This window comes from Monopterus albus, unplaced genomic scaffold (genome assembly GCF_001952655.1).
Source record: "Monopterus albus unplaced genomic scaffold, M_albus_1.0 scaffold107.1, whole genome shotgun sequence".
Classification (NCBI taxonomy): Eukaryota; Metazoa; Chordata; class Actinopteri; order Synbranchiformes; family Synbranchidae; genus Monopterus; species Monopterus albus.
In genome coordinates, this window is record NW_018127987.1 from 394604 (window position 1) to 408116 (window position 13513).

The 13513-nt window shown below is 37.9% G+C and overlaps 3 protein-coding genes across 4 annotated transcripts in view; 2 read left to right on the forward strand and 1 right to left on the reverse strand.

Annotated features, from left to right (window-relative positions):
* The window catches only part of plekhg6 (pleckstrin homology domain containing, family G (with RhoGef domain) member 6), a 3024-nt gene extending 2609 nt beyond the window's left edge, over positions 1 to 415 (forward strand). The window contains exon 2 of the mRNA XM_020610939.1: positions 60 to 415. Within this exon, the coding sequence (XP_020466595.1) occupies positions 60 to 234 (175 nt within the window). The 3' untranslated portion in view covers positions 235 to 415. The remainder of the gene's footprint in view (positions 1 to 59) is intronic.
* A 390-nt stretch (positions 416 to 805) lies between these two features.
* lag3 (lymphocyte activating 3) lies at positions 806 to 3989 on the reverse strand. The gene is made up of 8 exons (XM_020610923.1): positions 3829 to 3989; positions 3562 to 3682; positions 3164 to 3384; positions 2531 to 2788; positions 2094 to 2411; positions 1733 to 1987; positions 1504 to 1625; positions 806 to 1103 (listed from the first exon to the last, which is right to left on the reverse strand). Exons 1-8 carry the CDS (start codon positions 3878 to 3880, stop codon positions 1008 to 1010), a joined length of 1443 nt encoding a protein of 480 aa, XP_020466579.1. The 5' UTR covers positions 3881 to 3989; the 3' UTR covers positions 806 to 1007.
* Positions 3990 to 9758: 5769 nt separating this feature from the next.
* On the forward strand, positions 9759 to 12767 carry mrpl51 (mitochondrial ribosomal protein L51). 2 transcript variants are annotated; one of them, XM_020610884.1, is made up of 4 exons: positions 9759 to 10017; positions 10166 to 10259; positions 10710 to 10817; positions 12261 to 12767. In XM_020610884.1, exons 1-4 carry the CDS (start codon positions 9997 to 9999, stop codon positions 12455 to 12457), a joined length of 420 nt encoding a protein of 139 aa, XP_020466540.1. In that variant the 5' UTR covers positions 9759 to 9996; the 3' UTR covers positions 12458 to 12767. The 2 variants fall into 2 exon arrangements, with proteins under 2 accessions (XP_020466540.1, XP_020466541.1); XM_020610885.1 differs by having other exon boundaries at positions 9759 to 9951.
* Positions 12768 to 13513: the final 746 nt, after the last annotated feature.

The window sequence follows — 13513 nt, forward strand, 5'->3', positions numbered from 1 at the left end:
TATATATATATATATGTATGTAACCCGTTTGACCTTTTGACCTCTCTCTCTTTCTTTAGTGTTGCCTTTTTGGATGGTGTAAATGTGGACTGGTCAGGCTGGTGCTTTGATGACGATGAAGTCATGGATCATATACAACCTGGTGAAGAAGGACTTCTTGAAGGTATCAGCCGATCTTTGGCCTATTTGGACTTCTCTCAAGCGCATGAAGATGGGGCTTGTAGTGAGGTGTAGCTCTGAGGCTGTACTACACACAGTGCAGAGTTCTGTTGTCACTGAGTGGATCCTAAACTCAACAATCTGAGATCACAGGCAGTCATTAAATTAACTCACAATTCAGGCTATGAATGTGAAAGTCGGAGGACCATTAGCTCCTTCATTAAATGCTGAAGCTCACAAAAGAACAAAGAATAAACAGACGTCTTTGCACAAATGTTCCTGGATGCTGCAGCTCAGCAAGCATCAAATTTGCTGTCGACATTAAGGTTCACTCTGAATTTATGCTCACTAAAGATTGTGTAATTAATGTAAAATTGTTATTTTTTTAAATAATACATATACACATGGCCAGTGTTTCGTGTAAATAGACAACTGTTTTTTTTTAATAAAGTACTTCATATTTTATTTATATCTGTAATCATTTTCCCCTCTCACTGACCCAAGAGTCAAATTGTATTAAATGTAATAAATAAAGCCAGATTTATTTTAGTTAAATACACTTTATTTGTAACACACTTTATTCCAAATATATATTATACATGCAAATCCTTATAGAACATTTAAAAAGCTTTACAACTGAATTAAACAGGATAATATACTATATAATATACAATAGTTCAGTTATATATATTTTTGAAACAATGATAACAGTGCTGCTACAACATCTGCTCAATATTTACAACACCTGTGCAAAAAAGAGTCTCCCAGTATACTGCAGGCATGAACAAGATAGATTTCAGTTTAGCACTGTGAAATTCTTCCTGCGATGCCACTGTTTTAATCCATCTTTACTTTTTCACTTGGCGCTTTGCTCTCTCCTCCCGTTCATTGGAAATGTTATGAACAATTGTCTCCATTGCAGGGTACTGAAAGGCCTTTTTCCTCTGCAGGGAAAGAAATGCAGAACTGTTAGCATAAGCAACATGATGTTGAATTAAATTTCAAATGTATAAATGTGCACATATATGTCTGTTAATTCATTTCAGGTCATCTTAATCTTGTATCGATCTTTTTTTTATTCTTGTTTTTTGTATAAAATGAAACATCAGTATCGTCCATCAGTATTTCCAGCAAAGCTGATGCAAAGCATTGTCTGAAATCAAGAGACTTATCTTGAAAAAAAAAAAACTATCTCAATTTTTTCAAGATTTTGCATCACATGTGGAAAACATTTTGGAATTTGAAATGATCGCATACAACTTATCTCTTTACTTTTTCATAATTTTACACACAAATTGAACATAGAGTAAAATGGTTCTTCAGATGAACTATAAACTTTTTTACCCTTTGGTGGTTCTTGTACATCTGAGCCAGAATCAGTAGCAGGATAACCAGGAGAAAACTGAGCCCGATCACGGCAGCAGTGTTGTGTGAAGAGTTTGTTTGTTTTTGTCCACTCAGACCACCTGTGAGGAAAACATGTAATGTAAAGCCACAGTATGAGATTTTGTATAGACATCAACACTGTTTTGAGTATGTTTATAGCATATGAAAGTCAGAGGACAAAACCTACTCATCAGTGGAACGTGATATGTTATGTTTCCCAAAATGCCTCCTTTCCCATAAAACCGACATGTCCACTCGCTTCTTTTCTCCTCCGACATGCTGCTGATACTTAAAGTCTTCCCCTTGTGGCTGGACCCAACTGACTGAGTACCGTTGACATCATAGGTCACTTGAACCCATTCATAGTCGGTGACCTCGGTGGTGTCAGACAGTTGGCAAGTCAGCGTCACAGACCCTTTTTTCTTTGATATGTTGCTGTTGACTGACAGAAAAACAAAACAATATAATTTATTATCGTTGGAAAAAATAAAGATTGAGCAGATTGTTACTCAAACCTAAACAGAATCCTGGTACTTTCTCATGCTTACTTTTGGCAACAACAAGCTGCATATTTCGAGTCAGCCTTTGTCCTTGCAGGGTCCCAGAGCATCTGTACCTGCCCTCGTCCTCAAACCCAACCTCTTTCAAACTGGCAGACCTGTCCCAGGAATGCTGAGACGATGACAAGGATTGAGAGAAAGACAGAGGAAGATGGCCAGGAATAGGTTTAAAAAGAGACCCGGGTTTTAGTTTCTCCCAGCCTGGTGAAGATGGGGTTAAACCAGGGGAGAAGACACAGGGGAGTGTGACTGCAGACCCCACAGCAACATACACCTTGGTGTTGTCGGTGGATGGTTGGATGAATCCTTTAAGGGTAATAAAGAAAAGAGACAAGCGTTAAAAGAAGTAACTGTGAAAATATATCTTAACAGCCCATTTTTCTTTTACAATATTTTAGTCTTTTTTTTTTTCCTTAACATGTCACCTTGCACAGACAGAACTGCTGAAGCTCGCCCCTCTTTGCCTTTAAAGCCCACGACGCAGGTCCAGTTTCCCGTCAGCCTTGCAGTTGCCTTTTCCCTCACAGTGCTTTTAGGGGTATTTCTGTTTGAGATGATACTCCGAGATACAAATAGGTTGTTGTTCAGCATCCACTGAACAGAAGCCCCATATGGCCAAGGAGTCACGTCACAAGTGACTGAAACGTCGCTCCCCCATATGGGAAATGACTGGGAGACGGACACTGGAACAGATACAGGTGAGGATGAGATTAATTAATGACATACAGTATCACAGCTTATTTCTGATTCAGATTTACACTACAATAAAGGCCTGCTAGCTCTTGATTCAGGGGAATGTTTGTGTAAAGTATTCATTTTCTATTTTGCATTTCATTCGCTCACCATATACCGAATAATACAGGCTAAAAAAGTTTAACATTTTCAATTTTCACTATCTGATGGAAGTACTATGAGTTTGCTCTACCTGTGCTTCATCTGCATTCTATTTAATATTTGAATCTTCTAAAATGATTTAATACATTCGACAACAAAATCTCTGGAGTGGTTGGAGCAGATATTCAAATCATCAGTGGTTTCAAGGCTGTGTAGTTTATTACCTTTAATGATTCTGAGTCTGACCACGTTTTCAGAAACAATGTTTCCAAGTGTCACTCTGCAGGAGTAAACCCCTCCATCATTCTCCTTCAAGTCATTGATTTGAAGGCTGTAGTCACCTCTTTCAAACTGGTAGTGGGGGCATTGTACCCGTTGGATTCCTTTCTTTACCCAATTAGAACCCCAGTACTGCAGACCGCTCTTTTGCTTTCTCCAAACAGTGCTGTGGATGGAGGTGTCACAACAGTACAGTGTCATCAGCAGGTTTTGTTTTGAAGTTAAGGGATAGATGAACATGGCATGAAGGAAAATGCAAGGATGTGTGTGTGTTTGGAGCTGGACAGTGGACAGGGAAAACAACACAGACAAGTGAGAAATAAGATAAAAAGTTGTATCTTACCCTTCATTGTCTTTACTCCAGACGATAGTGGAAGGTGTGGGAAACAAAGTGTTAGATTTACAAGGTAAGACAGCCTGAGAGCCTGCTTCAGCAAACACCTCAATGACCTCACATCGAGCTCCTGTGGAAAAAATATACAATAAATATTTCAAAAAATTTGCAATAAACATTTGTCTAATGTAAAACAAAGTCTGTCTAATGTAAAAGGTGAATGTATATTTAATTGCAAATCAAGGTTAAGTGATTAAGTTAAATAAAAAAGGTTACCTGTCATAAGAAAGGCAATCAGCCCCATGATGAAACACTCCAGAAACACCATTTTGTTGCTTTTGTTTTTGATCAGAATTTCAGTTTTTTCTCTGCACCGTTCTTCCAGTAACTCTATTAATTTCACAATAATGGCTTTTACCTGTGTGAATGTGTTTTTATCACTTCCTAAAGCCTGTCTCTCTCTGCTTGACGTGTTCTGTGATACGTCTTTGCGAGTTGTGTTGATCAGGCATATATATGAGGTACTGATGGGGACAGTGGGTGGAGTGATTGGTAGTTCCTCTGCTAATCACGTGACTTCAGCTACAAGCCAAGCTTTGATGCGGTCTGGCTTTGTCAACCTGGAAACTGTAAGACAGAGGTGTAAACAGGGAGACCCACTTCCTCCCACGGATTCTCTCTACTTCATTCTGTTTCTTTCTTCACAACAAGTGCAATCATTATGTAACAATATTATTTTGAAAGCCAAAGCATACTCAAGGTAAAATGCATTGTACAGGACCATGAATAGTTCAATCTGTAAGAATTGCTTGAATTTTGTTGTACCTTAAAATAATAGAGCTGCTTTATAGAAACGCTGTTGTGCCAAATAAACACTAAACTGCATTATAAATATTCTCCACATACTGCACTGAATACTACTTGTTTACAAAAATATATTGTGTCATTCACGGAAGCTCTGGTTTGAAACCGAGATGACAAAACTACAACAAAAACACCCTGTCACTCTTTCGTCACTGCCAGTCAGTTGCGTTTACAACCACTGGTTATCTCTCAGCTCTTAGCATCATCATGATCATCAGCAGTATGGGAACAAGACCATTTAGTAACATGATATTTTGTTCTAGTGGCTATTCATGAAAGTGAATCATCCACTCCATTCTCGCTTCTTTGCTTTCCTTGTCGTCAGTTCTTATAGCACAGTCACTACAGTAAAAACAGGCCTACACTGCCAGTCAAGCATTTGTTTAACACCTTGTATGTTAGCATATTTGATTGAATGGAAAGATATGCATTGTAATTTACTGTAAATACTTTAACATTCAAATGTTTAGGTAATGCATAGATTTAAGTTGGCAGTGAAATGTATTGTTATTACTGAACTTCATCAGACTAATGAGGCTGTGTCAACAAGGCTGTAAGTACGGGCCTCAAAGAGCACCGAGATACAGAGAAGGCAGAGGAGAAAGAAGAAGTTCCAGGGGAGGTTGGAGAGGACAAAGGAATTATTATTAAAATGCTGTGGCAGAATGCTTAGAAAAGTTAAGCTTTTAATAAGTAAAGATAATCATAAAATGATTTATGTGTGTTTTGTTTGAAATAATCATTAGTGAATGTGTTAAATAAAATATGAAATGGTTGTATTGAAAAGATGGGGGAAAGTAATTTTACATCTAACAATGTGAAAAGTACAGAATCACACAAGAGGAAGCAGACACACATCCCTAAAATGAGGAACTGCAGGAGTGTGTGTATATGACACTGGATCACAGTGGGGTGGAGGCCGATTATGAGAAGTGTACTTGGACTGACAGTATAAAATATGTAGTACTTCAGAACAATATGATTTTGCATGCTAAATAAGGTATCAACTACAAACTGCAGCATCTGGTTGGATGAGAGGACAAAAATCACTGACCAGAACCCTATAAAAACCGAGGCAATAAGAGGAACAGAGAGCCTTCTCACGGCTGCGGTCAGAGGCTCTGTCTGGTTGACCATCTGACTGTGTTATGCCATACAAAACCGGCTGGCTGTCCGAAGGGAGGCGGTGTTTAGAAAGTTATATCAGACAAGGATTTTATCTAAAATATCCAGTTATTTACTTGTTACATAATATACACTATTCTTTAAATATCCTATCCTTAATTAAATCTTATGTCAACTAAATACTGTGCAAAACAAATATGGTCTTAAGTGTCCAGTGACACAGCTTTCATTGGTTATTTCAGACAAAATTTAACACTTCCTCAAAGAGCCAGAGTATCCTGGCTTATAAAAGTTTCTCAGTACTGTAACATCTGAGGGTTTAAGGAGGAAGCTGCGACAATAAACTGCAGGTTGTTTTTATTTGGGAGGTAGAGAGCCTTCTCACGGCTGCGGTCAGAGGCTCTGTCTGGTTGACCATCTGACTGTGTTATGCCATACAAAACCGGCTGGCTGTCCGAAGGGAGGCGGGGCCGTCATACAACCTCAAGCAGTGTTTGGAGCTTTAATATGTTTCAAATATGCCACCTTAGTGTGAGAGGTAAGCTTTATTCCTATGTCCAGGGGTTAGCATATTGTGACCTTCCAACAGCTGTTATAGATAGAAACATACCAATTGTTCACCTAATGATGTGAAGATGGCGAGAACTACTTACTCCACTTTATGTGGAGTTAGGAAATATATGGTTTTTTAATAATTACTTCAGTACTCTAATATAATATAATATAATATAATTACTGTATATAGATCTATCCACTCTATTAGGTTTTTAGATTATTGACTTGTTTTTCTCTGTGTTTGTCATTAGTGTTGTTATGTGTTACTGTGTGGATATCAGATGCTATGTCATTTTTCACTGATGTGTTATAACTATATTTATGTGGATTCTAGAAAAAGTAGACACGGCCTCTGTGACAGTAGCACTAAACAAATGCCATATTTTTGTTTTATAATTAGTGCTGGCTCTGCACTGATAGCAGTGTGTCTTCAGTATAATAAGTGGCATAACTAAGAACTTTAATGTATGGTTGTTCCCAATATTTTGTGCAATTTTTGCAATTCTATTTAATCACTATATCATTGCAAAGCAATATATAATGCCCACTAGACCTGCACTAACCATGCACAGAATAATACTAGTTAATATGGTTTCTTATGGTTTTAACCTAATGTTTTAGTTAACACTTGCTAGTTACTTATATTTTATGTTTTTTTCACTAGTTACTGTAATATTGCAGTCTCTCTCTCTCTCTATCTATCTATCTATCTATCTATCTATCTATCTATCTATCTATCCTTTCCAGCACATCTCCTGAATGTATAATATAGTAAAACAACTTCAGGGTCTCATTAAAATGTATAAACTTTCTAGACAAGCACTTTTTAGCAAACACTGGAGGAAACTTTTCAGTTCATGATAAAGAAAAGAATGAATGTGAAATTAAATAAAAGATTGTGTTTAAAGATAAATATACAAAGAAGGAAAAGCACTATCACTGAGCACTGTAGTTGTGTAAAGTTTGAACTTGAACATTATAAATGTTGTGGAAAACCTTCTTTAGCCAAACATATTGACAGACAGACAGACAGATAGCTGGTTAGACCGATAATGTACAGATATGAAGTCACATGGATAGATAGATACACCTGAGAATGTGTGGGTGAAACCATAGAACTGTTTTTCTTCAACTTGTGGAGACATTTTCCTTGGTATCAGCCATGTGACTGCTGGCTGAGTGATACCGTAAATTTAATCGTTTCATCTCATCCACCCAGGACTTCCTTCTCACATCAACCACTGCCAGCCTTCAAATGTAAATCTGTGTCATTTTTGTTTCAGGCTGTGGCATCAGCTTGGTGTTTCCTCACAAAAAAAATATAAAATTACAGTAAGTAAAATGCTCAAAGTGAAGCTCAGTGTTGGGGGCATGTGTGTGTCACTCACTGTGAGGTGGTCTGTCCTACAGCTGATGTTTAGTCACGTCCTCTGTATCTGAATATGAGGTGAAGTGACTGTGAAGGAAAATGCCCCTCATATGGAAACAACAGAGTTTGAGCTTGAAGGGATGCAGATGACTATGTTAATAAGGATGAGCATGGAAAATAGTCAAATCAGATTTCTTTTGTAGCTGTTCAGCAAGTGAGTAGTTTGTTCCCAAGCCCAGATCTCACTGAATGTTCTTTTCTCATCACAGCTGTAGCTGTTGTTTTATAATCTTACATCAATATTAACCTTCAGTAAAGTTATTTAGGATTTTCTGGATTATTTTAAACAGTTCTATGGTTTATTTAGAATAACGGTGATAGTTATATCATGATATTCTTGTTCATATGTATAGGTGATGAAATATAATGTTCCACCACGTTTTACTGGCAAAGGAAGCAGAGTGGTGAAAAAAGTGCTGCTCTTCTGAGAATATTTTAAATATTCTTATGTCAGCACTTTGTGCAGCGCTTTTGTTCAGCATGAGAACATGACTGCTTATCTAAGATGCAGTAAATGCTCAATAGTAGTTTTTCTGGAATATGCATCTGGCTTGCTATTTGGTGACAATATCAGTTGATTTTCCCTTTTTTGTATCACTTTAGCAGATGTTAGGTGTATTCTAAAAATCCTTTTGCCTTCTTTCCCTCTTCTTATTCTTATTGAGTTCTTATTAAATGATTTTACTTTAGTATCTTTTATTTATACATGCAAAAGTTCAAATGAAGAGTGCAAACATAGCCTGCATACTTATTGTAAGACAGTAACCTTTGTCTGCACAGAGTATTGGAGTGTGTTGCGTTAATGTTGAATGGAATCTAATGTTTAATTATGTTTTGTCTGGTTTAAATTTCCACACACTCAGAGATGTCTTACCAAGATAAAGTCAAAGATCAGTTTTGCTGCACCCATTTCTTTGAAAATGACAAAATATTCCACTTAGCACATTACAACAGTAAGACTGAAAGTATCAGTCTGTGTGTGCACGTATGAGAAAGAGAAAGAGCGAGAGACTAAGAGAGAGAGTAAAAACTGGATGTCTGCAGGGCTTCGTGTTTGTGTTCCCACTAAATATTCAGCAGCAAAACTGATTAAAGCTGATCAGTAAGATCAGTTTTTTACTTTTGTAGCAATGAAATCCAACAAATTCTTAGTTCACCTAACATAAAACACATTATAAGTACTGTAGATGCCAAAAATCCACATCAGTTCCACTGTACTCATGTTTCTCACTGCAGTATGTAATTGAATAACTGATAATGGTTGCAAGAGACCTAATTCAAAAGGAACACCATCCTTCAGTACACAGTAGTACTTAAGGGATGATATATAAATATATTCATTAAATGGGTCCAAGATATTCATTGGGTAAGGAGTTACTTATTTTCTTTATCACCTTCATTTTCTAGCAAAGCATTACAACAATGCAAATATGGCATTTCATTATTTGAAAAAAGTCATGACTAAATGCTGTTCTAAAATTGATTTTTTTTTTTTTTTTTTTTACCCAGTGACATGTGGTTTACCTTGATTTAACATATATTTCTGTTACGGTTGCATAAAATATAATGCATAAGATCTAGCCGGTCTGAGTCAGCTTGCCATATTACAAGCTAGTTGATTTTCTAAATGTATGCTTTTCTGGAATGATGGAAGAAGTACTGGCTACTCATGAGCACAGAAGTTGAACCTCAAGCAGATTGTGGAAGACTGTTGAAACTCAATGGCCAGAGGAGAACATCAACAACCACTGTGTTGCCTTGAAACATACTGTGTGCACTACACTGTGGGCGAACACTGTGCAGGATCTCATTTTGCTGTAATGTGTGTGTTTGTCAGCTGCAGCCTCTGTAAATTTTACATTGTTTACACATCTCTGTCTTGCCTGCCTTTAGTGATGCTTTTTTTGTGCTGTTAATAAGAAATTCCAGGATGTTTCAGTTATGTAGTTTAATATACATGTTTTTGTGTGTATTTTTAGAATTGTCTGACTTTTGTCCTCTTAATCTAATTCCAGAAAATTGAACATTAGCTGTTTTTGATTTACATATATGGGCTCAGTACGCCTCTCTGCACAGGAATTGTGTAAATTCTTGAATGCACTTTATGTTGCATTCTAAAGATCAGATGAAATCAACTCGAGTATTATTACTTGATCTTCCGGTACCGCTGCCTCCCTCTGCTGGGTGAAAAATCTAGTGATAGCTTGTTTTTAAATAGGGTCCGTTGCGCAGGTCTAACGACAATACGGTAGCGGCGCTTTGAATTGTGGGACACAAAAAAGATGGAGGAGAGAGTTTGCAGCATGATGAGTTCTCAATAGTGTATATTTAGTGTCATATCTCTGCATGAAGCTTTGATTTATGATTTGTTGTAATAACAACAAATAACTCTATTGACATAAGATTGACGACTGACTTGGGAACAGGTAATTTTCATAATACGGACTCTGAGGTCGCTCATTTGCTGGCTAATGCTAAGGGTCACGGTAAAGGTAATGTTGCTTGAAAAGCTAATGAAATTAATGTGATGAACGTGATACAGATTATAAAACCATTGTTAATAAGCGTTAAGTTGCCATTTTACCTTTGTATATATGTGACCTTTTTATTAAGAGTACTTATTTATTGTTGAAAACGTAGGCCATGTCTGTACTGGGAGGTTTACTGAGAGCTGGAGCGTCTTTCTGTCAGTCTGCTGGGACCCTGCTCCACACAGCCAGGACCTTTTCTACTGGTGAGTACTGTTGCTGGTTTCAAGACCACTGTACCGTGTAAACCAATTTGTTTTATGTGTGTATGCTGCAGCAATACTATCATTCACAGTACAGGCTTTTGTTCAGTGGTGGAGGAAGTACTCGGATCCTTTACATAGCAAAAACTACTTTTACCGCATTTTCTGAATACTCAATTACTTATAAAAGCTTCATTCCAAAATTCAGTATAAATAAAAATACTGCTTTTTAACTTGTCAAAGTAAAAATAAAATGTCATTTCAGTATTAGAAACTGGAACCAGTAGCTCTTTGGCATTTTTGATTGATTAATGGCTTACACGGTTTGTCTTTTTAAGTTGTTGTGATTCATGTGGCTTGATGAATCATTTAATCTACTAATTGTAGCAGCACTACTTGTAACATAAGTGCAAAATATACTGAATACTGACTTGAAACAATGTTTGTCTTCAGGTTCATGCTGTCAGATCAGGATGCATGCCATTCCTCCACTGAAGAAGGTGGACAGGTGGACTGAGAAGAGGAGCATGTTCGGAGTTTATGATAACATTGGCATCTTAGGTAAATGTCATGAACTAGTTCAAGGCTGTTAGAGATTGGAGAATTTGCCCCACTGTTTATTTATGTGGTCTTGGTGAATGAAGACAGTTTCAGGTTGGCTGTCTCATTCCAGTACACAACTTTTAGGCTGTGCTCTGCATCCATGGACTTTTATTTAACTGATTAAAACTACAATGTCTAGTATTTTTTCAAATATTTTTAATAAGAAACATCCCCCAAAGTGTAATGGGGAGAGTTGTTGTCAAAGCTGCTACAGCAGCTGACTCGCATGCTAGTAAGCTGCTGATTTCCTTGTCAGCTGAGACAGCTGCATGAAAACGAAGGTTTTCAAGTAAAGAAACCAACACAACTGGATTTAGATCATAAAGTTATATTGGCACAGCTTTGAGCGGGTGGAGAGGGTTGATACAGTAGAGAAGATGGATTTACAAACAGATGCTGATTTGGCAAATCAGCAAAATAAAGAAGTATGCAAAACATGTATATTGTAGTGATGGCAGTATGCTGTGTGTATGTATGTATGTATGTGTATATATATATATATATATATATATGATGGAAATGATTATTTACTCTAACTCTCTAATTCTATCCAAACTGTCACTGACCGCAACTCTCCATCAAACACCCACATTTTGAATGGAGCCTGAGGGGTTTATATCGCTGTCAAAACTCACGGCAAAATCCGAACCACTTCCTGAATCAGTCACGTGGTACAGCCGGGCAGCGAGGTTTCGGACGTCATCATTTTCAGCTCCTCCCCTAAATGACGCAAGCCTCGATACTCGCATCGCGGAAACGCCCCCTCCCCTACTCGGCACACGCTTCGAAGCCTCAATACAGAACGTCACATCACTAACAGCAGCTCACTAAGCTAAGGATGTCACTGTGTTGCTGCTTTCAGTTATAATAATCAGACAGTTGCATGCGGGCAAGTTCATGCACAAGTCACCTGGTTGGTCTGCCGCACCTGTCAGATCAATTTGTTGTCTTTGAATTACATGATTTTGATGACCACCAGCTGAACGCGTTGTAGTATCCACTAACTTGCTGGAGTCTGGCAACCTGCAGCAGCTGCAGTGAAATTACTTTGCAGTTTGTTGCTCTCTTCAGTTACTACAAAGATGTAACTACACTCGACAGTTTGAGACGTGTTTTTGAATGGCATGTGTCCTAAATGTGATAGAGTGGCAAAGTTTTTTGGGCAGCATGTCCTTTTTAGGGTGCACTCGTTTGTTCTCTGCCAATGTTCAACAATCCTGACTGAGGTGTATTTACTTGAGTATGGGCACAAAAATGCAAGACCAGTTTAAGTTCCTGGCTCAGGTGGGTCTTTGCCGAGTTTTGATCGTTATCCCAGTTCCTAACTTTTCACCAACTGTGCCATTTCTCACACTTTTCACTTGGTTTGCATAAATTGATCTCCTCACTTTGTTTCTGCAGGAGATTTTAAAGCTCATCCCAAAGACCTCATCGTGGGCCCCTGCTGGCTGAGGGGTTTCAAAGGTAATGAACTGCAGTGTCTAATTAGGAAGAAGAAAATGGTGGGTGACAGAATGATGACTCTGGAGAAACACAACTTGGAGAAGAGGATCCGCTTCCTCTACAGACGTTTAAACCGCTATGGCAAACACCGATAACGCTGAACAAACCATGCTGGCAGAGACACCAGACCAGCCAGTAAGGACTGTGGAAGTCTAGTGGTGTGAGTTCATGCTGTCACTGTGCTGTGTATTACCGGTTTCTAAGTGATATGCATATGAAGAGAACTGATTTGTGTGTTTCTGAGTAGCATCCGTACAGCTTCCTATACTTGCATTTATTGATTATCTTTGCCTCCGATTAACAATCAGTTGTTCATTTTTTATACAAGAACCAATAGAAGGGTTCAAGTTTGACAGAGTGGAATTGAGAAATGATAATAAAAAGATTTATTTTAAAAACAGCAAACAGAATTGAATGCCCTTGTTTGATAAGCTAAGAGTGTTGAACCTATGAGTTTCCAGTCTTCAACAAGATTGCGGATCCTGGCTGCGGGGGTTTACTTCAGTTTAGAGCATCTGTGAGGTCCGACACTGATGCTGGATGACGTTGGCTCAGTGTTCAAAGCTGGGGGATGGGCTTGAGGTCAGGGCTCTGTGCAGGCCATTCAAATTCTCCCTCATAGACCTTTGATTGCCATTTCATTGGATCTGGTTTTGTGGATGGGGACATTATGTTGAAACAATAATGGGCCCTCCCTCCCTAAAGTTGTAAATTTGAAGCAAGGGATCATAAGGATTAATTAGTGTATTTTTAAAGGGGGGGTAATTATCCCAAAATTGTTTATTTTTTGTTTTCTGACTTTTTTGCTTTATTATTTTTGAAGTAAAGTCTTGAGTTCTCTAAAAACCATTAATTTCTAAGACAACACTGACTGAAATGGTCTCAAGCCAAAATGTTTGGGGACAACTGGTCTAAATGATCAATGTACGGGGTTTAAGCTTTAAGATTTTTCTCAAATGAAACCAAGCGACCAACCCTCAAACATGAAAAATATTTCTGTATCCAAAGTAAAAACATGTACGGACTCTGGTATCCACATACCTTTGACCATATAGTGTATTTAGGATGTTTTTCCGTCCTCCATTGGCCTTTTCCTCCCTAGACTTTATCCAGTTTGTAATCACTGACTCATCACTTGATTTAAATGTGCA

Bases quoted from the DNA above. Each gene is read 5' to 3' on its own strand.
- lag3 (XM_020610923.1), bottom strand. From the start codon at position 3,880: ATGGTGTTTCTGGAGTGTTTCATCATGGGGCTGATTGCCTTTCTTATG. The intron at 1,988-2,093 runs GTAAGCATGAGA...TTTTTCTGTCAG, and splicing joins GCAGCTTGTTGTTGCCAAAA to TCAACAGCAACATATCAAAG. The intron at 1,626-1,732 runs GTAGGTTTTGTC...TTTTCCTCACAG, and splicing joins ATATCACGTTCCACTGATGA to GTGGTCTGAGTGGACAAAAA.
- mrpl51 (XM_020610884.1), top strand. From the start codon at position 9,997: ATGCTAAGGGTCACGGTAAAG. The intron at 10,018-10,165 runs GTAATGTTGCTT...TTGAAAACGTAG, and splicing joins TGCTAAGGGTCACGGTAAAG to GCCATGTCTGTACTGGGAGG. The intron at 10,818-12,260 runs GTAAATGTCATG...TTGTTTCTGCAG, and splicing joins TGATAACATTGGCATCTTAG to GAGATTTTAAAGCTCATCCC.